General features: G+C 36.4%; 1 protein-coding gene across 1 annotated transcript in view; it reads right to left on the bottom strand.

Moving 5' to 3' along the window:
* The window catches only part of LOC134539668 (mucin-2-like), a 115793-nt gene that overhangs the window by 53775 nt on the left and 34129 nt on the right, over positions 1 to 27889 (bottom strand). The window contains exon 3 of the mRNA XM_063381855.1: positions 2507 to 2721. Coding sequence (XP_063237925.1) covers positions 2507 to 2721 — 215 coding nt within the window. The remainder of the gene's footprint in view (positions 1 to 2506; positions 2722 to 27889) is intronic.

The raw sequence follows: 27889 nt of genomic DNA, 5'->3' as shown, positions 1-27889 counted from the left end.
TATGCAATCATTTCATCAATGTTTTGTTATGACGTCACGTTAAACTATCGTCCTTAAACTGACTTTACAGACAACCAATTTTTTTTTTTATATTTTTCTTTCGCTGTCCCTGGCCACAAAACCAAAGTCAACTTAAATCTTTATTTTTACATTTATGTGTATTTTGGACACAATAACCGCTGTGATTTTACTCAGATGACTGTCAGACTGATATATTATATATCTCGGTCGAGTTCGTTAATCAGTTGAAATCGGACACAAGCGAGTAGAATCGAGAAAGTTTTTTTTTTTTTTAACTCATATTTAACCCTAACTTTATGGATATGGAAAATATTGCATCTGTGTGGAATTATCACACTTTCTAAGTGTAATACCAAATGATTTTTCTTACGACCAACTATTACCACTGAAAGGGGATAGAGGAATATAGTTTTAAAATTAAAAACAAAAAAAAATCTCGATTCAGCTCCTTTAAAATCTTACATGGTGGAGAAGTCAGCATTAAGGCTCTGTCCCACACGACTTGGCAGTTATTTTCTTTTTCCAGTAAATATTTTATGATACATCTCCTGCTTTTAATGTTTCCCAACTAATGTCATCCAATGTTTACGAAGTGTTACCTACTAGTAGCGACAACTCATACAAGAGCTTGTAATTATGTTAAATTACGTGCTATTAAACACCTTGCAAATAACTTTTCTTTATTATCTGGTGACATAATTGAACTCAACAAATGAAAAAAAAAATGCTATAGTGATAAATAAAACAGGGATGGCTTCTTAAACCAGTGAGCATGTCAAACATTTACGGAATTTATATTTATTTGTGACACACGTGATAATTTAAATACTTGGTAATGCCATTGAAAACTTACAAAGGTAAAATTAGTTGTTTTATTTTTATTTGGTAAATATTTTACTATAAAATAGAGGTAATATAAAAGAAGATATATCATTGAACCATTTTACTGTATTCTTATTAAAACATCTGTTTTTCCTTTTTATTAATGATAAGGTTTAGCTACTTTTTTCCCGTCAACGTTGTCGGAAATTGCTATACACGAGCTATGGGGAATCCTGGCTACTAATCCGATCTCAGAGAAAGGCATAAGTTTGAAAAGGTTTAGGAAATACTTTCTTAAGGTGGATATATAATAACCGAAAGAGAGTTGTTTTAGTTTCGACATTTTTATACTTATACTTATTATTAGTAGAGACCTGCAAAATTTGCGGATACATTCGGTGATGTGCTAGGATTCAAACACATATACCTCTTAGATAATTTTGCTATTTGCTAACTGTTCATCTGGACGAATCTCAACCAGTTATAAACCCTCAACCAAAGAAGGATCGAATCACAGACAAACCAGCTGAGACGACTTACAAGTCGGCAGCCAATGAACTTGCGTTATTTGCCCGAGTGTACAGGGGTATGTGCAGTCTATCGTGAAGGCCATCGAAACCGCGAATTTTGCAGGTCTCTACTTATTAGTCTTGTTAAAACATAGTGTATAATTAAATGGGATGCACGTAGTTAGTTAAAAATAATTTTTCCTGCGAATTTTTTGGGAACGACTTCAATTAATATTGTAGATAGTAATACCGTCAATACAAACCATGTAATGGTGCATTATTGCTTTGTGTTGTACCAGTACCTCCGTTATTTAAAGTTATTTGCAAATCGTTTCCCGGAAAGCTTTGCAATATAAAACTGCGCACATCAATAAGCGAGATGCAACAAAAATAACTTGAATTGCTGAATATTCAATTTTTAAAAAAATTGGTTGTCTGTAAAGTCGGTTTAAGGACGATAGATTAACGTGACGTTATAAAAAAAACATTGATGAAATTATTGCATACTTTTATGAATAAAATTGAATTATCACTATTTTGTATGGATACAAAGAAGGAGTGAAATGAAATCTACTATTTAATTGAAAAATTTACTTTTATTTGCACTCATCAATTCAAATATGTTTATTACTTTAACGAACAGATTATTTTAACAATAACTTTTATACCTGTCTGCTATTTAACTTCTTCCAATCTGTGTTATTCTTTTAAGGATAGGACGATGATAGGAAAAGTAGGAAACGAATGGGAGTGTTTCAAGATTAATGTGCCTCGAAAAAGTCAAATCGATGGTTGTTCCAATCGAGTGGAAGAGATAGATGCGACGCAAGCGTACAATGAGCGTAACGGGACACTTTTTCGTGCTTGCAGCCGGCGTTCATTCATTTATTAGACGTTGTCACGTAAAAAATAAAACCATACTTGAATGAATCATCAACATAAATACAAAAAAAAAAAGTGCAACAATTTCCGTAAGAAATGTGAACAAAGCTACAATATATACTTCTTGGCAAGTGGTTTCCTAATGAGTGACAGTATCCTGAGAACGGGATGGCCTCACGGAGGAGGAAGAGGAGGAAGAGGAGAAGGAAGAGGAAGAGGAAGAGGAGGAAGAGGAGGAGGTGGAGATGGGGGAAGCGTGTAGGTGCACGCACCTGCACTTGGGGTCGTCGAAGTGTCCCTTGCTGTAGACGACGCCCGAGAAGGGCCCGTCGAACTCGAGCGCGACGGCCATGCCGGCGTCGGAGCAGGACACGTCGAGCCGGGATATGTGTGCGCCGTGCTCGTGGTGCTCGAGGTCGCGGGCCCCGAAGGGCGCCAGCTCGTTGCCCGCGTCGCCCCCGCCTCGCCCCAGCTGGGCTGCGGCCAGCTGCAACACGCGTCACCGCCCGCTCAGCACTGCACTGTACCACACCTCCGTAAATGGTCGATACATTTCCTTCAATATATTTTGAAATAACAATAATAACTAGGGACAGGAAAAATTCGCGGGTTCAATGACCTCCAGGATGAACTCCATAGTTCTACGCACACTCGGTGAAATGTCACCAACTCATTGGCTGCTGTCTTGCAAGACGTCCCAACGTAGCAGCCTGTGATTCGATAAAGCTTTCGTCGGGCGTTTCTCATTGGCTCAGAGTCATCCAGGTGAGTTGTGAGCCAATGGCAGAGGCAACACTGAGGTATAACTATTTGTATTTAAGCCTATCGCGAAATAAATTCGTTAATTTTTCCGGTCTCTAATAATAACTATTAAGTTACAAATTTAACTAATTTTTAATAGATGATATTGTTCCATTAGTAGAAGAAAATTGATTGAAAATAACACACTTAAAAATCTAATTATATACAACCTTTTTTTTGTTTTCATTATCAATATTATTAGTTAAAAAGAAGGCCATGGAATAAATTTTGTTTTATACAGTTTCAAAATTTTACATTATTTGGGTTATTAATTATTACGTCTTTTTTATTAACTTAGAAGATAATTTGTATGTCGTTTTAGCATGTTCTGAAAGCTTGTGCTACTAAATAAGTCCTAATTTATTATTTTAATGAACTTAATCATCGACACGCACAAACTTCTAAATGTAACACACTACTTCAGATATGCAATAACTAGTGTTTATGAACGTGAAAATCATGAAATTACGTAGCTCATAGTTACCATACCCGTTTAAACAAAATAAAATTTCAAGCTTCCAAAAATTGAAGCATTTTCCCCAGAAAATTTTGAAATGATGTTACTTTTAAAATAAAAATCGATCAATTTTTTTTGGCTCACTAATTTAACTAATGATCAGATTCCCTCAATATTTAAGTTCTACTTTTTTTCCTTTGGTAGCCTATGTAAATTATTGTTTTGTATTTTTCTCCTTTGTATTAATTTTCATTTAAATAGTTTTGAATAACAGTAGTCTTATTTGATATAATAAATAATTTAATTTGCAAACACACCGCCGTATAAATAATAAATAAAAATATATTATGAATTGTTATAAAATTGTATATATAGGATAACAAGTAAAAACACAGTGTATTTGTGTAAATGATGTAAATGAAGAACACTATTAGGTGTACATAGGAAGAAAGCATAAGGCTAAGAGGGGAGTGGGATATAGCTGGTTCGCCATATTGAAATCACCCTTTTTTGTACATAGGAAGCTTAGAGTGATTATAACCGTAATCAGCGGCTGGTCCTGCATGCATCACTGCGTATCTAATTCGAGAACACGCTCTATGACAAGCTGATGGTCTGTGCCAAGTTTCCAGGCCGCTTGAAACTTTGGTTGAAGTGTAGTTTTTTTTCAGTGTGAAAACAGTTTTAAAACTTGTAATTAATGGAAGTAACCGTGTTTGAAAAAAAATTTCCTGATTAAAACTTATCAAACATCATTAAAAGTGGTCCAGCGGCAACATATAAGATGTTGAAATGTGGCGCTGGTGAGATGCAAATTGATTTCAACTGTTTCCACAGAATGCCGTTTCCTGACAATTCCTAACTCTATGACTGTAATTTCGTGAAGAGACTACTTCTGTCTGGTCGTCGCCTGGCATTTGTCAGATTTTTTTTTGGGATACACTTTTGCTAGTAGCCTACATGCTCCATCTGGACTCTTTGGGTTACCTGAAGCTAAAAATATTTACTCAACATTAGAGTACACTGAGCAAAACTTATGGTTGTGGGAATAAAATTTTGATAATAAAACTTATACAGACAATTGACGTAGGGATAATAATCTAGTATTTGCTTTTTTTTTTATCCGATGGCTTTTTGGCACCAATTCAACTGTTCCGCAACGTTTTGAACAGTTTACTACATCTCGTAGTTCACGTCTCCTGATTGTCGAAAAAAACAAAACAAGCCATTATTTGATTTTTAGAAACCCTCAACACTTGCGTCTTCCGAAACGGTAGTGATAATATCGTCGCGGCTAGAATTAGCACAGACTGAACGAACTTCACTAACGTCATAACTCAGCAAGTAGTGTACAGACGGTTCTAATGTGTCAAATCACCGAAATTATTAAAATTATACACTAAGTGAAAAGCGTCCTGACTACACATAATATCTCATTGAGGAGATACCTGTCAGGTAAATTATATTCAGTTTCGACACGAATCGAGTCGATTGAATCCAAAGTATCTGAAGTAAATAACAAAACAGAGCGTACTTCCAATTTATTTCGTGTAATGTTTTGCTTGTGATAATTGGACTGTTTCGTAGACTTTCAAACACTTTGTCCAAAGTCGTTACATCCCCCCCCCCCCCGGTTAGCTCTTATTGGCTAAAGAAGATCGTTCCTGGTTTAACCAAGTCAATGAGGAAACACGTACCTACTGCAAATTAGAGCATCAATGTTTCGCTGCAAAATACGTCATGTAATACCATCATTAGCGTCGTAAGAAATTACACTGTTTTGCATAATATCTTGGCACAGTACATTTTCGCAGTAAATCATCACTACAGACAAAATAATTTCGCTTGTTCAGTGACGTCACAGGATACACTCCAAAGAGCTTCTCATATTCTGGCGAACACCGCCTCTTTTTATCGGCTGCTCGCGTGGCAGATGTCTTTGTTTTTGTTGCTTGAGATCCGATACTTTTATGGTTGGCTCACAATCCTTGCATTATTTGCGGGCGAATATTAGAAAAAAAGTAAAAGTTGAAAGATTTTTCCTTTCAACCTGTCGCAATATGAAACCACGAATTATTCTAATCATCACCTTGAGTAATTAATTGTGTTTTTTTTTTGCAGGAAAAATTTAATTTGCATATGTTTATGAAACAGTCAATGAATTTATCCATTTGTTAACCGAAAAGTCTTGCGGTGGTTTATGATAGCTATAAAGCTCACAATAGTTTGTTTTTTTTTTTTGCAACTTTCTCCGTCTCACCTTTGGTAACATTTCACATGGACCGTGTTCCTGATGATGGGTTACGGAGACATCCTTCTGGCAGCTGTAATTAAGAATCCGAACTTGGGCTCGTGTTTAATGAGCTCGACCTTAATGACGTATAGACGTAGGAAAACCAGCGTGATTAAAGTCTTCCCCTTAATGCGCCATAAAGAGTCTGGCTTGGCAAAGCTGTCGTCGCTTGCATAATCTAGCTGGCAAGTTCTACCCATGATGCCTCGTTGGTTTTCCCTGGAATTAGTCTCATTAATCTGGCAGCACTAATTAAGTATTAAAAAGCTCACCTTTCCTTGAATCAGACGTCTGAGATTCGTAATGAAATTAACCAGAGGCTAATGAAACATGATGCTGTTACTACACGTTTAATGATCTGCAGACTGTGAACCTACTTCTAAAATTATGTAACTACCACGATTAGGGTAATTTTTAAGTTAACAAAATTTACTCTTCAAAATGTCTTCTTATTTTAATCATTAGCTTGTTATAACTAGGCCGTTTAAGTGATGTTTAAAAAACAATACTTTGCAAGAAGTTTTGAAGTTTTATTTATCGCAAAAAAATGAATACAATATTACGAAAAAAATGTGTTTTTTGTGTATTTGTTTGTAGGTACTGATTTCGGAAGCTTCGTTCATTTTTGACAACCACAAAATAAGCCTTTTATCCCGAAAACGTATACTTTTAATTTTTAAGCACCTAAAAATAAGGCATACAAGAAAAAATCATTTTGGTGCCTAGGAATTTGGAACTCATTTTAGCTGTCTTTGGGGCAGTGAATCTAAATATGAATTTAGTTTTTGTTCTATTAGCTCGACTTTTTGAGATAAGCGAAGCTTGAAATGTGTTCTTCTACACAATGGGAACAAATATGGTTCAATACCAATTGCTCATTCAACGACAATGAAAGAAACATACAGCACCAATAGATTTGGTATTGGAGAAGACAAGGCATCGTGAACATCAATGAGTGATTTGTGTGGACTCCTCGGACAGTGAAGTTGCCACACCAAATATCCTTGTCTATTGTGCCTCTGGGATAGCAGAGACAAAACACACCACTGGGTTAGACAAGAGTGGCCTAAGATAGAAGACATGGTCGTTGGAGAAAATAACGTTAGTAACGAACCCTTAGTTGAACGAGAGAAAATCATCTTTCCTCCACTGTATATCAAGAAGGGCCTTATTAAGCAGTTCGTGAAGGCTCTTGATAAGGACGTATCATGCTTTGCATTTATAAGGGAAAAAATGCCTCACTTGAGTAAGGAAATAAATAAAGTAGGAATATTTAATGGCTCATAAATAAGCCAAATTCATTAAGGACGTCATTTGTTGCAGTTGTCGGAAATTTTCTGGGGCAACAAAAAGCAGAAAACCATGTTGAACTAGTAAACGATATGCTTAAAAATTTTACATCCCTTGGGTGCAACATGAGTATAAGATGCACTATTTATACAGTCACCTGGACAGTTTTTTTGAAAATTTAGGAGACAGCAGTGAGGAGCAAGGTAAAAGATTTCATCAAGATATTAAAATTATGGAGAACTACTATAAAGGAATACGCACATTATGGCAGATTATTGCTGGAGTTTAAAAAGGGTCTGTCCCAAGATATATTCAAGAAGTTCACGAAAAAGGAGCTTCCGAAGTGTTGAGTGACTAGTTGGGTCCATCGATGACTTGGTAATATAATTGTATGTATAATATTGGTATATACTAATAATACTTGTAAAATATAATTCTATTTTAAAATAATAATATTGTATAATTTAATAATAAGAATTTCAAGTTTAAATTTAGATTTTATTCATGGATTTAACCTAAAATAAAGTAAAATGTACATTTCACGAAAACTTTATATCTTAGAAATTTGACCTCAAAGGCAAAAACTAATGCCATATTTGAATTCAGGGCACCAAATTTATATGAAATCAGCTCCAAATACCCCGGCACCAAAACTATTGTTGGGCTGTGTAATCGAGCCCCTCATCAAAACTTGACGAAATACAGTGTAATATTTTTGTTGTAAATGTAATGGCTATATTCATGTAAGATTACAGATGTTTGTTAATTTATACTTTTACATAAAAACAACTTTATAACTACAAAATGTTGTTCGCGGTAATACTGGGTTCAAATTGTTTCCCTGACATTTATACTTTGTGTTGTCCCAGTACCTCCCTCCAATAGTTAAAGTTATTTTCAAACCGTTTCCTGCATAGCATTCCAGTATCAGCTGCTCACACAATACGCATTATAAAACAAAATAAAGAAATAAAAGTTGAATATTTGATTATCTTTTCCATGGTTAAAAAAATGTTGAATGAATGAAACATAAATCAAAATATAAAATCATGCGCCAATTTTCGTGGGAAATATTAATTTTTATCTCGATAAACTTATGTCATATTTAAAAAAAATAACCATATCCATCTTTCTTGTAGTGTTAAAAACTATTTCTTGGCAATTGGTTTTCCTAAGGGATCTTTTGTAAATGTACAGAAATTTTTTGACGTGAATACGTCTTTAAAATTGCTTCCATAGTGGGAGGCAATTAAAAAAACGAATGATAACAAAATCGGGGGATAGAGTTTGGTGTTGCAGCTACATGTCTATAATCTCGATCCAACATTTAATTACACCACTGCATAGCTAAAGGATCAAAGAATTCGTTGCGCTAAGTGAGGACTGTGACGCATCGCGCGCTGTGGAGGGGGAATCGCCGCCATTTTGAGGTCATTTTGCTGCGTTTCGAGATTTCCATTTCCAACTTTTGACTTGGAGAAGCTACGACGTTCGTTTGAGTTTCAGTCGTCAGTTCTCGTCAAAATCTATCGATTGCCCATATAAAACATTAGTGGTAAATAGTTACATTGAATATAGCCTATATATATGGTGTTAAAATTAAAAACATATATAATGTCTATAATCGACTTCTTAGTGTTCAAACATGATTATAACATACATAAAAAATATTATTTTATATTTTGTACAGAAAATATTACATTTTACGTACACGTTTTCACGTACAAAACACAGCCGTGTCCATGAAAATGCCACACCCCATTTTTTTCTTCTGTAAATTGCGAGAGTCGATTGCGGCACAGAACTTGAGATATTACCTTGCTGCTGTTCTCATTTATTAAGGTGAAGGTGGCCCGGGAGTGGAAGCAAGAGGCTGCTGAGCGGGCGAGCCGCGAGTGCTATTGTCTTTGGGCGGCGCTAACATCGAGCGTGGCGAATCGCGAACCCGGCGCGGTTGTCGCCAACTGGGTCGCCTCGTCGGGACGGCGGCTGCACCCGTGGGCGTCGAAAATGTCGTCGCCTCGAAAAGTGAAAACAGTCCCCCGCCCCCGGAGACTGAAAGGCGGCGCGGCGCCTCATTAGCCTGCGGTAATGCGACCCGGGAGACAATGAGGGCGCTCGTTCTTGAACGGCCGCGCTGCGCTGGCCACGCCCACCTTTTGGCGGCGCAGCGCGCGTGCGCGCATGCCCGGGACTCGAGCCGACCCGAGTGGGCGCGGAGTTCCCCGAACCCCTTCGCGGCTGCGTTCCGATAAACGTTTTGCCCTGCGAAGAGAGTTCCGAAACTTACACTAGTCGAGGCCCCGAAAAAAAAAATGAGTGAGCGAGTATTTCAGTTACTCGTCAGAGATGTGTAGCATCTCACCTCTGTAACGAGCAAACTACATAATGGAACAGCTCCGATAAAATGGAACAAAAGACTTGAGAAAACACTAAACCGTGGCCTTGGACCTGATTATCGACAAGGAATTTCATTAAAACCTTCTTTAATCGGCCGTGTGTTCGTAGCTACTTTCAAGATTCGTCGTGACGGAAACGGACGTCATTTACGTTTTTTCGATAGGCACGATTCTGATCATTTTTTGGAACGCACCCTATACGCAAAAATATTTGACGGAAACTCAAGTCATCCAACTTGACGTTTACTGTTACGGCACAAGCTCCCAACATTATTCGACGGAACATATTGGGAAGTGTCGGGGGCGAGAGGTTGACGGCGAGACAGGACCTTTAGCGGGCGGAAGGTACATTTGCCGAAAACAGCCAATCCGGGACCGCCGAAGACATATTAGGTGACTTGTGCTTCAGCGAGGTCGCCCGGGTGTCGTCATCTCCGCGTTGTGTCCATATGTCTGACGTCTGGGAGGGTTGCCAACCTTCAACCTTTTAGCCTCGAGGTTACCCTCCTCCCGTCTTGCATGATCCCAGAATCCCGAACACAGAGGTGCCCCCCCCCCCCCAAACACTATGACTCACCCCCCCCCTAAACTAATGATGCGCCCCCCCCCCCCGAATTTTTTTATGCCATTTTCTAAATAATTTACTCAATTATTTTATAATATTATACTTTTTTAGTATTATATTTTATCACATTTTGCATTAATTAAAACTGATTTTCTAATAATAATTTTGGTCATATCAGGTAATATTTCCATCCTGAACCGACATACGCCAAACTGCTTTTGTTGAGGAAAGTGCGGGCTTGCCAATTTTATTTACAAGATCCCTTTCAATTATCAAAGCACCAGAATCGTATTTTCACATTAGAAGCTATAATTATGTAAATAATATATACATTTTTCTCGTCTTTTAACTACCCCCCCCCCCCTGAAATTTTAATGACGCAGTCTGCGTCGTTACCCCCCCCCCCCCCCCTTGTGGGCACCCCTGCCGAACAAGCGCGACCCTTCCACCATCCGTGTACACCGAACAAAGGAACACCATTCTAATCCTGAATAGCCCAAATATTAACTTGTACAAGACAACCGCTTCTTGGCCCCTGGGTTAGGGCCATCTTCTTGATGGGAACGATGTTCTGCCTGACGTTTCGGAATGACTTGCCGCAGCCATCTTCAAGGATGAATCACGACAAATGGCCTGTTGTCCTGGCACCTTTTTTTTTTTAAATTATTTTTACAACTAGTACTGAAAATATTACAACATGTCTCCAAAGGAAATTTTTTTTGTAGAAGCAGAGATAATGTTTTTCTGTGCAGCGAGAGGACCGCAGCCTCCCGCCGGGATGCCGAATAGGAACCTTCAAGGGCGACTTTCCCAGTGACGCAGCTTTCTCCACACCAGCAGTCTCACCAGGAGCCTTGGAAGCCGAGCAAGCCAATTACATCTGCTGATTGGTTACCGACACGTAAAACCTGTTAACTGGAATGATCGTGATTCGCTAATTCTTCTGTTAAAGATTTTTCATTGGCCCAGAGTCCTTCAGATAAACTGTGGCCCAATCTCTGAAGCAAAATAATGTCAAAAGTACTTGGACTCTATCCTATCGCGAAATGAATCCGCGAATTTTACAGGAATGTACTAATTAGCTATGGTTAACTTAGTTAAAAATCATATATTTTCTGTTTGTGCTTTTTTTTCTTCGTTAAAGCACATTACGTTTTGCTGCTGAGTATGTAAACACTATTTTTAAACCGTTCTTCTTTGCGTTGGAACTCTAAATGTTTTCTGTGCCCGGGGAGATTGTCATGACCACGGGCATGGGCAGTAATTTAATACAATTCCTTGTTGAATATCAGATTCAAATCTGGGGTTTAGTTTTTTTTTTCCAAGTGTTTTTCGCTTTTATCGGAGCCGTTTCATTATATAGTTAAAACATTCCGGTCTGCTTATAAAATGTTTCAATAGTCAGCGTCACTGCTCCGGCAGCGAATTCTAGCGGCGGGTGCGGGAACTACGTGTGATTCGCTTCCAGAAATACAGTTGAAAACACAACTTGCTTGTATAATCATGCTCGGCATTATTTTAAAGAATTCTGCGTTATTTTTCATGGCCGAATTTTGTAGCTTAAGTGTATTAAACAACATGAGAAGGCATGAATTTACTCATTACTGAAGTCAGATGTTACGCATCACTGACGACTATTGAAAGATTCGTTCACTTTTATTTCTATCAATTTTTCCACTATTTTGCAGCACTTTTTTTTACGATTTGGGATTTTGGGGGAAGATTCAACAAAACTTAATTCCTTGGTGTATCGCGTTATTTTCTGTCAAACTGTTGGGTTTTCTTTGCCAGCCCTCTAGTTACGTTCCAATACTCTTATAACTCACCCTTATAACCTTTAAGTTATGGCTCATTTATTTATTTAAAGTGAGTCAACTAAAATTAGGCTAAATAATTTTGGTTCAAAGTAATTTAGACTAAATTTTTTTTTACCAAGTGACTTTAGGACAAATATATTTACGCCAAATATTTTAGTCCAAGTAACTTTAGGTTTATTATTTTATTTTAAATGATGGTCCTGAAACTGTTTTAGGCCAAATATTTAGGCCAGTTGGGGCCAACCCTTGTCCGGCGGTGGTGTCGGGTAAAAAAAAAAGGGGGGGGGGGGATGAAGGTATGTAGCCACCAGGGACTGGGTGGTCATCAGTCACAATAACAGTGCAGCGTTACTCGACTGTAGAACATACCGAAATCAAACAAGTAACACTCAAAAGTGAAATTCCATTTTTTATTGGGGGGGGGGGGGGGGGTAAGTAAATAATTTTCAAACCAATCACGCTCGACACAGCACGGGAAAATTCACGTACGTGACAGACCTTCCGTTTATATGCGTGTGTATGAATGTGTATGCATATATACAGTACATTTCCATCGCGTGCAGGCTTGACGTTACCTTTAATGAGCATCAGAATTATCTTACGAAAGAAGGTTAGACTTGTGCATTTGGAAATAATATTATTATTCGTGAATTTTTTAAAAGTTTTATTTACTTAATTTATCTGTATAATCTTTTTATTATGTTCTCACTGTGATTCCCTCCCTCTCCCCCCCCCAAAGGGTTCACAACGAAAGAACGTTAACTTTTAATAAAACATGAGTATTTCTCACAAACATGTCGATTAAAAAACTTTCAAACCTTCTTGGCTGTCGTGAGTTTGCTCGTCGCGTTGCTACACAAACGAATTTCCTACTGACATTTTAAATGTGAAAGTTTGTATGTGTATGTGTACGTGTGTTGCCCCTTAGGTCCTTAACGGCTGAACGGATTTTTATGAAATCAAGTATACAGTTACTTTAGGTCCTGGACTGAGACATTGGGTAATTTTCATCCCGGAAAATTGTATAGTTCCTGTGTGATGATGGTAACTAAACATAACTCTGCAATTTCAGAACGAAATTTATTCCGAAAAAAATGTAAGTACCTACCTACAGTTCCTGTGGGATTATAATAAAACTAGTTTTCCTCCCCTTCAATAAGCTGATAAGTGCTGTAGTGCATTTAATTTTTCTGTAGATAGTAGGTTTTAATAATTTTTTTTTTCTCTTTCGTATTTACTTCACTTTTCATAGAATACTTTTAAATTAAATAGTTATTTACTATATAATTATAGCCTGTAATTAATTTTTGTAATACTTTTCATTTGTGATATTATGGGGGGGAAATGTAACCATTGCTGTAAATGGCTTCACATGGGTAGGTACATATTTAAAAAAAAGGATATTAAAACAACACTATTAAAATACTAAAATTAGTACTTTGCCTTAAAATTCAAATTAATTTAACTAATACTGTATTGTATAAAACTAAACATGCCTGAGCGAAACCGGGCACCGTAGCTGGTTCACTAATGGAGTTGTTTTTGTTGTCGCGTCGCGTCCTGTCGCATTGCATCCTGTCGCATCGCGTCACGTCCTGTTCGCGTCGCGTTCTGTTCACGTCGCATACTGTTCGCGTCGCGTCCTGTCGCATTGAGTCCTGTCACATCACGTCCTGTCGCATTGCGTCCTGTAGCATCGCGTTCTGTCGCATTGAGTCCTGTCACATCACGTCATGTCGCATCGCGTCCTGTAGCATCGCGTCCTGTCGCATTGAGTCCTGTCACATCACGTCCTGTCGCATCGCGTCCTGTAGCATCGCGTTCTATCGCATTGAGTCCTGTCACATCACGTCATGTCGCATCGCGTCATGTAGCATCGCGTTCTGTCGCATTGAGTCTTGTCACGTCACGTCCTGTCGCATCGCGTCCTGTAGCATCGCGTTCTATCGCATTGAGTCCTGTCACATCACGTCATGTCGCATCGCGTCATGTAGCATCGCGTTCTGTCGCATTGAGTCCTGTCACATCACGTCATGTCGCATCGCGTCATGCAGCATCGCGTTCTGTCGCATTGAGTCTTGTCACTTCACGTCCTGTCGCGTCGCGTCCTGTCGCATCGCGTTCTGTCGCATTGAGTCCTGTCACATCACGTCCTGTCGCATCGCGTCCTGTAGCATCGCGTTCTGTCGCATTGAGTCCTGTCATATCACGTCATGTCGCGTCGCGTCATGTAGCATCGCGTTCTGTCGCATTGAGTCTTGTCACTTCACGTCCTGTCGCGTCGCGTCCTGTCGCATCGCGTTCTGTCGCATTGAGTCCTGTCATATCACGTCCTGTCGCGTCGCGTCCTGTCGCATCGCGTTCTGTCGCATTGAGTCCTGTCACATCACGTCATGTCGCATCGCGTCCTGTAGCATCGCGTTCTGTCGCATTGAGTCCTGTCACATCACGTCATGTCGCATCGCGTCCTGTAGCTTCGCGTTCTGTCGCATTGAGTCCTGTCACATCACGTCTTGTCGCATCGCGTCCTGTAGCATCGCGTTCTGTCGCATTGAGTCCTGTCACATCACGTCATGTCGCATCGCGTCCTGTAGCATCGCGTTCTGTCGCATTGAGTCCTGTCACATCACGTCATGTCGCATCGCGTCCTGTAGCATCGCGTCCTGTCGCGTCGCGACAATCGTGCCATCGCGGTCCCGGCATCGCACGCGGGAGGCGAGATGTATCCCCCAGAAGCTGCGTGGCTGGCTGCCGCTGGCTTTCACCTGGTCAAGGGTGTCGGAGCAGTCTCTCGCCGCGGCTTCACCCGGGGGGGGGGGGGGGGGGGGATGAGACCAAGTTACGCAACAGAAGAGGCTCCTTGTATTCTCTCCTGCCTTGCCGGAGGCTGGACGAGGAGTGGTCCAGCCACGCAGCTGTCCGGCCGGCATCGGCAGCCGGGCAGAACCACGGAGGCATCAGTCTGTGGACTGGGTGTCGGTTCCGAACATCAAGCACCTATGCACCGTGTAATTTATCTTTGTAAATGGAACACAAATATTCACGTTAAATAACAGATACTTGTACATTTCTACATTTACACGAAAACAACCGTATCACTACAAAATAGTGTTTGCAGTAATACTGGGCATTTAGTACTACTAATAGTTAAAGTTATTTGTAAACCGTTCCCTGAATAGCTTTCCACCATTGACTGACTGCACACATAAAGCACAATTTATAATATTCGTTTATCTTTTCCATTGTTTAGAAAGAGTATGCTTGGATGAAACATAAATTAAAGTATAATTTTATTCACCATTTTACGTAAGAAATACTTAGTATTATCCCGAAAAACGTATTTTTATATGCAAATAAATACAGGAAAATGTTGTTTATTTTACAATATCTTTCTTGTAGTATTAAACTCTATTTCTTGGAAATTGGCTTCCAAAGGAATACTTTTAAAAGTTCAAATTATTATTTTCTTATCAGTTCACCTCTTGTCAGCAAACGGCTATAAAATAACTGTAGCTGTATAAACGTTAATACTATATGTTAGTTTAAGGAGGTAGAATACTAAAGTAGTTAGCACCTAATATTCCCTTTTGTGCTCTTGATTTTAATCAATTCTTAAAAACATCTATATCCAATCGTTTATATGTATTTTTATGCTCGAAAGTATTTATTTACGGGTTATCATAAACTTAAAAGCAAATTTTTGGTCAATCCCAGCATGTATTGAACGCATGTAAAATATGGTATATATTTTTTGATTAACCATTCGTATGTATACTTAAACGTAAAACTAAATTTTTTTAAACTCTGAAAAACTTGTGTTCCTATGGTTTTGGAAAAAAATCATTATGTTTATTATTTATGGATTATTTACTAAAAATATACAATTTTAAGACGAAGGTTTTAATATGAACGATTCATCCATAACTGTGTAATACACGATTTAATGTTTTCTGTATATGCAAGGAATGACATAAAAATTTCCCTTCAAGTTAATTACAAACACCGAATAAGTACTTGCTTAGAATAAAAAACTCTATAAAAAATTAAATACGGTTATGTGTTGAATTTAATTCAAATTTTGTTACTAAACAGAAACAATATAAGCAAAATAATTTATGATCCTGCCCCATTAACAGCTTGACACGAACTTCGCTTGGATGAATCGTAAACATGTCACCACTTAACGAGTGATTGTTACACAAACATGTTAAGCAAGGAATTTTCGTTGGAATGTATCATACATAACCCCAAAATATTTTGCTATCCATATGGGAAAGCCTCATGTTGACTTCAATTATTAACATGACAAATGTATGCACAGACCCATCCCTACAATCTTACCTCCGCGGGTAAAGTGTTTTCTGCGGGAAGTTGGAGTAGTTACACTAGCGAGACTTCCAGAGAAATACAAACTTGTGTATCGCGCACACTCACTGGTGATCGTTGTGTACGCACGCCATTATTCCTGAAGATTAATTACCATCTTAATATATATAAATCCAGTGTCCTGATGTTTGTTTCCAGTGAACTCTTCACCAAGTCAACCGATTTCGATGAAAATTGGCATTTATGTGTAATTTTTTTCCAACTTGAGAGATAGGATAGTTTTTATTTCGATCAATGGTCTTAATAATTTATAATTAATAATAAACTGATCATCAATGTTGATTGGTGTTTAAGCCCGGGAAACAGTGGGTACTTCGTCTCCATGACAACGTTGCGTGCTCGAGAGTCGGGAAACCATCGGTGCTATTAGTTTCTTCTTCGGTACATTACAAAGCATTGTATTAAGTTTTTGTCAAAATTAATTAATTTTCATTTTATTTCATTTATTATAACTGTAAATTAAAGATTTGGTCTCATTTCCCCCCCCCCCCCCAATAAATACAACCGTGCGAAGCCGGGTCGGGCAGCTAGTTTATTTATATTTAATTTCTGGGAAAGGATTGACGTATCAAACAGCATAGCAGCATGGCATTGTTGCCAGATTTAAAATAATGCATTCCTCCGGGATACTTAAACTAGCCCTCGTGACGACAAATCGGTACATGAATAATATTTTGGTAGTTAAGTGGAAACAAAACACTATTTAATGTATTTTAGCCTTGCATCGACTCGCAGTTGCTTCCAACAACATAACACAAGTTGATTTGTTTTTGTGTTTGCTGTATTTGTGTGTGCGAATGCGTGTTTATTATTCCGTATCCTCTCTAATCCTTCTTTATCGCATACTTGTTTCAAGAAATGGATATACAACTTTTTTTAATGTTTCAACATTTTAAACAAATTATGGTAGCAATCTGTCCGTCTTTTTTATATATGCATAAATGAATCTCTTGCCAACGGGGTTAGTTACTTCAACCTGGAAAATTACCTGCCAGCTATTTGGTGTACGTTTAGTGACTACGTCGGAATTTCCCTGAAACGGAGATGGGAAAATACTTTGGACTGAGGACGGGTGATTGGTGTTAAGCATTATTTGAAATAATCAACTGAAAATATTCAGATTATGCATTCCTGGGAATGGAAGGACGAATAAAAGCTGTCTTTGATTTAAAATTTGGTTTTTTTTGTTTCTATTTGAAGTAATTTACACAAATACATGACAAAAAACATAAATAATTTAGTTCAAAGAATTTTTAATGGTTAAACTTTTAATTTTATCTTTACGTCTCCACGACAGCGAGCCCAAACAGACAAAAAAATGCAAGAAATATTTTCCTGCGATCTTTAAATATGCAACCTGTCGTACGTACGTGTATTCAGGTAGAAAATTTCGTCTCGAAAAGAAAATGAAACACTATTCTAACTGTATACCTTTTGAGTGAAGACACTTCCTTGAAATTAAAAATAATTTATCTTGCACGTTCTTCTAATTAATCAACTTTCAAAGTAACATTTTAAATTATTTAGTAACCTACCCATAAAGAAAAATTAAATTAATTACTTAAAGTATTGAAATCGAGTTAAACGAAAATTCTGTTGGTTCCTATAGGAACATATTTTAAAGAGAAAATTCTTTAAATAAATTATGGTGTCATGTATGAGAATATATAACAATTTATGAAAAACGTTATGGATATAAATTAAATGTTTATCTATTATTTTAAGCCAACCTATGCTGTTGTCAGTAAGATGCTCAAATTACTGTATTTTAAATAGCTTAAATAGGCATAATTAAACTTTTTATGCACGTATCAACGTTAAAATAACACACTATGTTTATAACATGCATTAGATGATGTTATTAATGCATCTCGCCTGCTCTGTTATAGTAAACGTAGTTCATTTGGTAGAAAAATAAATCGGACATCAAATTGATACATTATCGCTAACACGATTTTTCAGTCAGCTTCATTAGCAGAATTGTTGCCTCGCCCATTAGGAAGAACGATTTAACAAGCATACTATAGCTTGGATAATTACCTACTTCCATGTAAACCGGTTTAATCAAATAACCCTAACCACACCATGAATCGTGCTCAGAATAAAAATCTTCTTTCGACGTCTAAAGAATGACCCTAGTTTTTAAAACGGTTATACTAATATTGACCCGTTATTTAGACTCATTATGTTTCCAGATAAATTTAGTTCATTATTTTATGTTTTTAAAGAAGTTAAAATTGGTTTATCATTAAAAACTAGCAATTCTTACAAATTTTTATTTGAGAAAAATAAGCTTCAAAATAAGCTACGTGTAATTTACCTTTTCAATTGTGAAATATAGACCTGATTGTACGTTTCATACAAATCGAGTAGTTGGCATTCACAACCTGACTGATAGACATCTATATTACATTATACAAGCCAAAGCTTCTTTCGTGACCCAGTCTTTGATGACTAAACATCTTAGCTCTTGGTGTACGGCATTTGGTAGGAGTAATTTCATGAATGGAACGGAAGTCGCATGGGACGGAAATGTGTAACCACGGTGCTGCCATCTGTGGCGGATGGCGCGAACCAAAGTTCACAAAGACAGAGGAAAACGTTATAGTATTAAATGTTTAATTAATTTTAAAAAGATGGGCAGTGTTTTTAAATAAATTTCCTTGTCGAAAATCAGGTTAAAAATCGAGGTTTAGAATTTTTTTTGAAGTCTTTATCCTTTTTTTTTTCGGAGCCGTTTCATTGCGTATTTTAACCTTCCGCTCATAAAACGAATGATTCAATAGTCGACGTAGCTGCTAAAGCTAGCGGCGGATGCGGAAACTAGTTGTGATTCGCGTCAAAATATGGTAATTGAAAACACAATTTTCGTATAATAATTCATCACGCTCGGCAGTATTATTATTTTTTTAAAGGACTTTTACGTTAAAGAAGTTGTCCGAGTTCCGTATTTTAAGTTCATTTGCAACATGAGAACACATGCATTTGCTCGTTACCGAGGTTGGAAGTTACACATCACTGGCAAATACTGAAAGACTCGCTCACATATTTTTAATTCATCGAATCGGTTTTACTCACTAAAATAAATGTGGAACGTACACACGAACTGTTCGCAACGCCTGAGAGCCTAAAGCCTTGTCCCTGGGATATCCTGCAGTCTCCAAAATGGCGGAAGGTGCTTGAGAACACTCCTCCACGGCACTCACGTTCCGTCGCGCGATGCGCGCTACAGGAGGACCACGTTGTTGGCACCACAACGCCGAAATACCACAACGCCGAACGTTCAATAACGCCGAAAACCATAACGCCGAATGCCAAATTGACTACAACGCCGACAGCTAGAAAACTGCTGTGTACCACAACGCCGAAATACATATACGCCGAAAAACTGTCATTGCAGGACTGCCACAAAGGTTAGGTTAGGTGAGGTTAGGTTAGGTTAGGCTAGGTCAGGCTAGCCTAGGTTAGGTTAGGTTGTGGTGTTTCGGCGTTAAGATACATTTAAGAAACACACACAAAAACATTCAGTTGTTTTTTTAATTTTGCTCTTGTGCCCCCCCCTCCCCCCCCCCGTAGAAACATTTTTCAGCGTTACTGTTATTTCGGCGTTGTGGTACACAGCAGTTTTCTAGCTGTCGGCGTTGCGGTCGATTTGGCATTCTGCGTTATTGTACGTTCGGCGTTGTGGTATTTCGGCGTTGTGGTAACGACCCGTTGGCCAGAACCTCGCGAGGTATCTCCGTGTCCGGGGACTTGCCCGATGACCTCCCGCCCCCTCCCCCCTCGAGTTGGTCCCGTCTGCTCCGAACCTCGCGTGACGACACCAGCGCGGCAGTCTTCTGGCCTCCAGCCGTGTTTCTGTCGTCACGAGACCTCGAGGTAACATTGAATGCCTGTTTAAGTTGTGGGATGCTTTCAAAAACACGAGTGTGAAGTTGTGCTCATATCGGAGAAAGCCTTGTCACTACAACACATCACACATGTTAACTTTATAGTGATTCGTTAGAAAACTCATCGGTAACAATTATTTTTATCAAACATTCTAATTATTTGTACGGCGTCTGTCAATTTCAAGTTGGTATTAGGGAATAATTGCATATTAATTTTTTCCAAAAATAATATAATGATGCATGCAGTATTCCTTCTTTGAAAGACTACTACTTCATGCTCGCAGAAAGAAATGTCTCATCGCAAACCGTTACTTCATTTGATAAGTTTTCCAATACTGGATTTTTTTTACCAGAGACAAATAATTTAAAGTCATACCATATTTTATATTTTAAATGCAATACTTTCTTGCTTTACATATTACTTATATAGCATGGAAATTAAAACTTCATCCGTCGTTAAAATAAATTAAGTTATCTTTAACACTGGTTTAACCATCTTCGTCTTCGCTCGTGACAGTTTCTGGTCAGAAATTATATTGTAAAATCGTAAAACATTGTATATTTTAATGTGATCAATTCCAACCCAAGCAAATTTTTTAAAATCAAATTTAAAAAATATTTAGTTCATAGCAGTTACGCTATGCTAGAAATGTAATTTGAAATTATTATTGCTACAAATTAGCTGACTGGTGTTTTTAGTTTCATTTTGATATAATGGTTGAAAACTAATGTTATCACATCAAAAGCTTTTATCTTCGCAAATGCGAGTGCGTGGCAAATGCATTAACGCACGAACGAACGAATCAAACTGTAGTGTCGAAATTCGAGATAGTTGTTGGTTTTTGATTTTTACAACTTATTTGTGACCATTTACATATATTAAATGTTAAGGAATTAAAATTTGCACTGAAATCCATTTTGTTCGAATACGGAACTACCAGTTTTAGTCTTGCACATGGGATCTAGAAATTAGGTTTTTTTTATAAAGTATAAGATTTAATAGTCTCTGAATTCGATTTATTTTTTGCCTTACCAATGTTAAAATTTGGCAAGGTATACAATAGGTTGGTATTTCAAGTCATTTGAACTGCCACCACATTCAAACAGCCACTACATTTCACCGTTTCGGTAAACGTGTCTCTATGTGAATTTAAATGACATTATTTATAAATTTGCTAGAAACTAAAAAAAACCTTTACATGTAAGACACCAACTTATTATAATATATAAAGAAATTTAAAACGGAATTTAAAAAAAATATACACTACTATTGCAATTATTACAAGATTCATAGAGTATATATTTTTTAAAATCTACCCATTACTATAATCCTAACTTCAATTTTTAAAAAAAAGTTTTGTTATAGAAGGCAGAGGCTAATATGCTTAATCCCACTTGAGACTTAAGTCTAAGCAATGTGTTCTTGGGATCCAAACAAGTAACCATATGATATGAAGATAGCGATATATCATCCTGAGTATGTTCGAAACGCAAACTCTGAAGCATGCACTGAAAAAAAAAAAAAAAGTGTATGGCCACGAATTTTTTTTTGCATAGATCATACTAGGTATTTTTTTTAAGAGACAGAAAAATATCGCTGTCACTAATAAAACACGAAGTAGAAAAATATTTTTTTTTTTTGCTGTAAACAAAAATATTTTGGGACGGCAACATGTATGTTTTTATTCAGGAATTACATTGTGCCAAAGTACTACGCTCTGGATCCTGTGAAAATCACAAGAGTTAATGTGATTCATATTAAGTTTATGTAAATATTCCTTACATGGGACTGTCTCTCATGGCTGGAAGTCGAGTTTAAAAATATATACAGCTGACCAGTTAGCACACTTGCACACTGGTTTTCAGTAGAATGTGTCCTTGGAGTTGAATAGTTACCTTTCAAACTGGAAGAGCCTGCCTGATGTGCTCAAGTCTTATGACGCGTACATTTCAGTGCTTGCAATCTCTGGACAAGTTATTTCATAAGTAACTGCCAGTACAGCTTGTAATGTGGCATACCCAAGGTTATGAGAAAGTTATAAAACACACAAGCCAGTTTTTGTCACCGAGCAGTAACACGTATTTCAGGTTTACGTGTAGATTAGTTCAAATAAATTTCCAGATGGCCATCTTCTTGGTATGTTTGGCTAAGTTGTAACGTGACACAGCATTTAAAATGGATAATTTAGAGGAGGTTGGTGGCTTCTTGGTGACTTATGGCACCACTGTTCGTGAGTTTAATATTGCTGACCATAATTTTCAGGGGTTGTATTCTGAATATATGCTCCATTTTGAAAAAAAAAGAACATATATATATATATATACATCAGGCTAGTTAAATTTGAAGGTTTCCTTCTCTAATCCAATAATGTATTAGCATAAATCTGCCCCTACCTACAAAATACATTGGTGATGATCCTATCAGTAATGTAATTATAGTTCAGTTTATATTTTGATAAATTAAAATTCACTATGGGAGAGGGATAGGAACATAAACACAAAACATTGGTTCCAATAGTTTTAACTCTAACTATTTACTTCAGTTAAATTTAAAAAATTGCCTTGTTAAAGCTTAGTTTATAATTAAATAGAATGCCTGTAGTTAACAGTGCCTGGCCGGTACAAATATTTTCCCCTGTGACGTCATTGGAGTTTATAATTTAAATACTTTATTTGTGAATGACAACAACTGTAATAAGTTTATCAATAGACTTTACTTTATGGTATTTCAAAATCTCGTACCTAATGCGTGATATTTCCTTTAACTAAGGCACATTTTAGGCGTGATTCCATTATAATATCTCCCCTTTAATAAGATAGTTGACCGGTTATTAATTTACACATTCACGTTACATGCAGTTGGAAAGTGGATACAGAGGAAATCGTAATGGATGAGGTTACAGCAGCTACTGAATGTCGAGTAGAATCCACATGTGAAAAATTATGTTTTCACTAGCTCGGCAAGTGTCAATCAAAGAGAGCTATTAAAACTCACATTTGTTAGTAAGTTTTATGTTTTTATGCTTGGATCATGTTATTACCCAGGTTTTTTTTATTAATTCGGGAATAGTTTCTTGTTTCACCAACCAAATATAAATAACGTTGAGGTGTTCAAATGGCTTGCAATACCAATCGTATTGTATACTTTTTTTATACGACCAACCATTACTGCAAAGGGTGGAAAAATAAAATGTTGGCGGTCAAAAAAATTAATATCCCCCTTTGTATGCCCACCATTAAATCCGTTCAAATTATTTGTAAATCTTATAATTTTTATCTTTAATTTTTATCTTAATTTTTTATCTGAAACAATTTTTGGTATAACCAACCATTGCCGCAAAGGTTGTATAAAGAGGGGTTAGAAATCACACAATAAAATCCGTCCAAATTGTTTGTAAATCTTATAATTCTCATCTAAAACGGATGTCTGAAACAATTTTTGATGATATGAGCTAATTATACAAGGGTTGGAAAGAAACAGGGATATAATAAAAATATAATTTCCGTACAATTTGCACTGTTAAATTTGTTTTAATTTATTGTAAAACCATAAATTATCTGCAACTTTAGTCTTAAATAAATTTTATACAACCAAACATAACTGCATGGGACGGAATGAACAAGGGTTTAATGACAAAAAAAAATGCATAACTTCCTTAGTAAGAACACTATTACATCAGTTTAAATTGTTTATAAACCCTACAAAAATTATCTAAAAATGTTGTCTGAAATTGATTTTGATATAAAAAAAAACCATTGCTGCTAAGGGTGGATAAATATGGCTTAAAATACAAAAATAAATTCAGAACTCCCGTAGTAATCACACCATCAAATCCGTTCAAATTGTTTGTGAATCTTATGAATTTTATAGATAACTTGTGACTGAAACAATTTTCATAGTACAAACCATTATTGCAATAGGTTGAAAAAACCTGACGTTGGAATAAGAAAATAAAACTTCCATACAATGTACACTATCGAATCCATTCTTATTTTTGTTAAACTTTTTAAATATTCTAACAAACATTTTAAAAATAAATTTTTATGTAACCAACCGTTACTGTAAGTGGAGGAAATAACAAGGTTTTGAAAGTAACATAAACATCGTTACTTTTTAAAAGAGATATAATATAAATCCGTTACAATTTATGGTATAAATCCTAAACGTTATCTAAAATTTAGCCTGGAACAGTTTTTTCATAAAACGAAAAAATAGGGGTTGAAATCAAAATATCAACTTCATTAGTATTAAATTCGTTTGAATTTATTTTAAACAATTATAATATTATATTAAACCTTTGTGTAAATAAATTTTTATACGACCACGTTATTAGTTTAAGGGATCAAAAATAATTTTGAGAAGGAAAAAAAATATTAACTACCTTAGTTGGCATAATATGAAATTCGTTCTAAGCTATGCAATGCTGGATGTATTGAGTTAAAAACATTCATAATATTTTCACGGCATTGAAAATGAGAAAATGTTTAATATATCATTTTGTAATATTGGCGAACATAAAGATGTTATGCAAATTGAGTTATTAAAATGTTCCAGAAGTTTATAGAATTTTCCAAAATATTTCCGAAAGAATTAGGTACTTAGAAATCTGTCTACGCCTGTAGGCTGTGCTGAAAGGGATTTTTTTAACTGATCCTGCTTATTTCTTCTTATTTCTTTAAGTTTTTCTGTTCTGTTTAAGAATATATCGATTCTTATTTTTATAAATATTAACTTCTTATTGAAGGAAACGGCAATCAAGTGAGAGAATAGTTTTGCCAACGAAATTTTTTTTTCCATTTCAAATCGGCAGTACTGTTAACAAGTGAAAGAATTGTGGGATTTTCGCCAAAACTTTACTAGCGCTCCAAGCCTGAAAGCAAAAAAAAAATGTAGGTAACCGTATTCGTATACCCTTAGTTCGATTCATTTATACCTAAATTAGTTTTAGATTCTGATTAACTGTCAGTGCATATTGTACAAAAACCTTTTTAGTGTTTTTCAGCTTGCTACGTTGTCTAGAACGAATTAAGTGCAAGTAACCTCGAAGCGACACACATCGAGAGCATTAAAAAAATTTACAGTAGTGCAACAGTTGGACCAGAATAATTGACTTGAAACGTTTGACAAAAGAGGGTCAACATCAGTTTTCTCTATACGCCAAAATAACATGAATGTTATGTCCTTCAACAACCAGGTAACATTATTCAACATAATTTAATGTTGGAGCCGTGAAAAAATAAATTAAGAAGAAAATATTGACTCAATGGATACATTTAAAGACAGGGAATTTATTTTTTTTCTTTTAAAAAATACTAGAGAATGATGAAACTCGACGGTGTCAGGATTCCATAATTCACATTGCCTTGAGAAGGAAATGAAGTAAGTACAATGTTAGAAATTACAGTAAACTGACGTACGTTTAATAGAAGAATTAACCTCAAATAAGCGAAGAGTTCTTTGTAATTTCAAATAACTGAATATTCTTAGAAACTACGTCGTGTTTTTATATCCAAGTTATATGTTCTAAACACAGATAAACTAACACGTGGTCAAAATAAAGAGTGTTATTAACGAGTTTTTGAAAGTTTTGTAAATATACCAAGAATATTATTTTTGATTCATGTTAAAATAAAGTGACCACAGTGACCCTAAATTTACGAAGATCTTTGGATAGTTTTAACCAGTGCTCTTCGTAAAATGAAGGCGGAAACATTTTAATAGCGTATTTGTAAGCGCTCTACGGGCAGCATTTAATCTCTGTAACCTGAATTCCTCTTCACTCGTCTCGTTAGCAAGTCCACGCATGTCTCCGTGAAGTCGACGCAACTCCTTGCCAGGTTTAGGAGCAAGCCACGCAATCGCCAAGTCTCCGCACATGCATTACCAAACGTTTAGTGACGCAGTGCGTACAAACAACCAAATGTACAAGATGGACGATTTAATTTTTCAAAGGAGAAAATGTTAAGGGTTTTACACCTTGTTTCTGCAAAACATATTGTAATTATCTAAATTACCATTATTTGTTTTAAAAACACACACACATATATATATATATATATATATATATATATATATATATATATATATATATATATTTGGTTTAAGACTGTCTCACATGCTATGTTGATTTCTTAGTTTTTTCCGTCATTGCTTTTATTCGAGGGTTATTTCTAACTCAATACCCACCTTGCATTTTTTCCCCCACAAATACAACGGAAGTATCAGATTAAAAAAAATTGAAATAGTCCATTTAAAAAGTAATAACGGAAAAAAAAGTAGTTTTTGAGACGGAGCCTTAAATAGAATATGATGTAATCAGGTAGAAACCTTCAACATTGACACTTATTTGTTTTCAAATGATATTTTATGATTCTTAATCTTGTTTTAAATCTATGCAATTTTCTACTGTGTTTTCTTTTAAGGCATGATTACATTTGTGAATTATATAAATTTTTATAGCATTATGTAGTTTGGATTTAATAATATTCTTTGGACATACGCCACTGCAGTTTTGCAGTTGTGCAGTAACAATAAATTTAAGTATTACTTGTAAAAATAAGGAAGATCATTGAAGGTCGTGATCGATAACGCATCTGATTGATGAGAATGGCAGGTTTTACCCTATACTTTGCGTGACTCGAATTAATAAGCATTGAGTAGGAATAAAGAGAATCGGGGACCCTACAATCTTGGAGGTCAAGTAGCAGTAGGGGCCTAGATAATGTTTTGTGATAAGGAACAAATGAGACCAAAATTATTGCGACCATTAAATAAGATCCTATTGCCAACATCCTAACGATGCCATCTAACTATGAATTGTAGAGTGATATGCATAGCTGCCTGTCTCACATTTTATGATCAATAATTTTACTTTAGTAGTAAAAATAGATGGATTTTCTTCAGATAAATTGATAATTATCTGATCACACCGTATTTGTAACCTAGGACAGGAACAATAACTTGGATACCTAACGAAAAATGAAGACTATATTCGACATTAAAAGACAATATTTTTGTATGGTTTCGCGCAGGATAAAAATGTAAAAAGATACTTGAATAGTAAGGAGAAATAGGCTTTAGATCGTCCATAAGCTACATTATGCTGAAATTCTGGATTAGTTGTGTCTGGATTCTGAGCGCCACCAAACTAAATGTTACAACTTGGGAACTATGGTCATCAGTATGTTAACAATAAACCATTAACAACCTATTAAAGTAATGACTTGCTTATTGATGCAAATAAGATAGCCTATGGTCATTTGCACAGGGAAATCTTATGATGTTGCAGCAAAAACCGATGATCTTGTGCAGTTGTGAGGCTCATCATATACCCAGGTAATTAGAGTGGTATTTCGACGTTGTGAGACCCTAACTTCCATAAAAACAGTAATGTTCTTTCGGGCCATTCGTTTGGTTATTGTACATAAGGTTGAGTAGCTACAGTTGGTGATGAAAAATGAAAACAAACCTGTTGTTTTGTCATCTAGCTTTGATTTAAAAAAAAGTGTTCTTAGGAATTTGAACATTGACCAAGATGTGAGATGCGACTGGTGTTTCGTCATGGGAAACTAAAATTTCCGTAACTAAACCGAGAGAGTGGCGTACATCAAGAATTTCTCGTCGAGCCGTTTGCACAATTCTGGGCAACCGACGAAGAGCTAGAAGGGTGATGATGACGAGGATGGTCGATTATGACGACGCAATTATTTAACGTGTGGAGCCGCTGACTTGAGAAACGAGAAGATTGTCTAAGCGG

This window comes from Bacillus rossius, chromosome 15 (genome assembly GCF_032445375.1).
Source record: "Bacillus rossius redtenbacheri isolate Brsri chromosome 15, Brsri_v3, whole genome shotgun sequence".
Classification (NCBI taxonomy): Eukaryota; Metazoa; Arthropoda; class Insecta; order Phasmatodea; family Bacillidae; genus Bacillus; species Bacillus rossius.
This window is presented reverse-complemented; position numbering and strand designations above follow the sequence as displayed.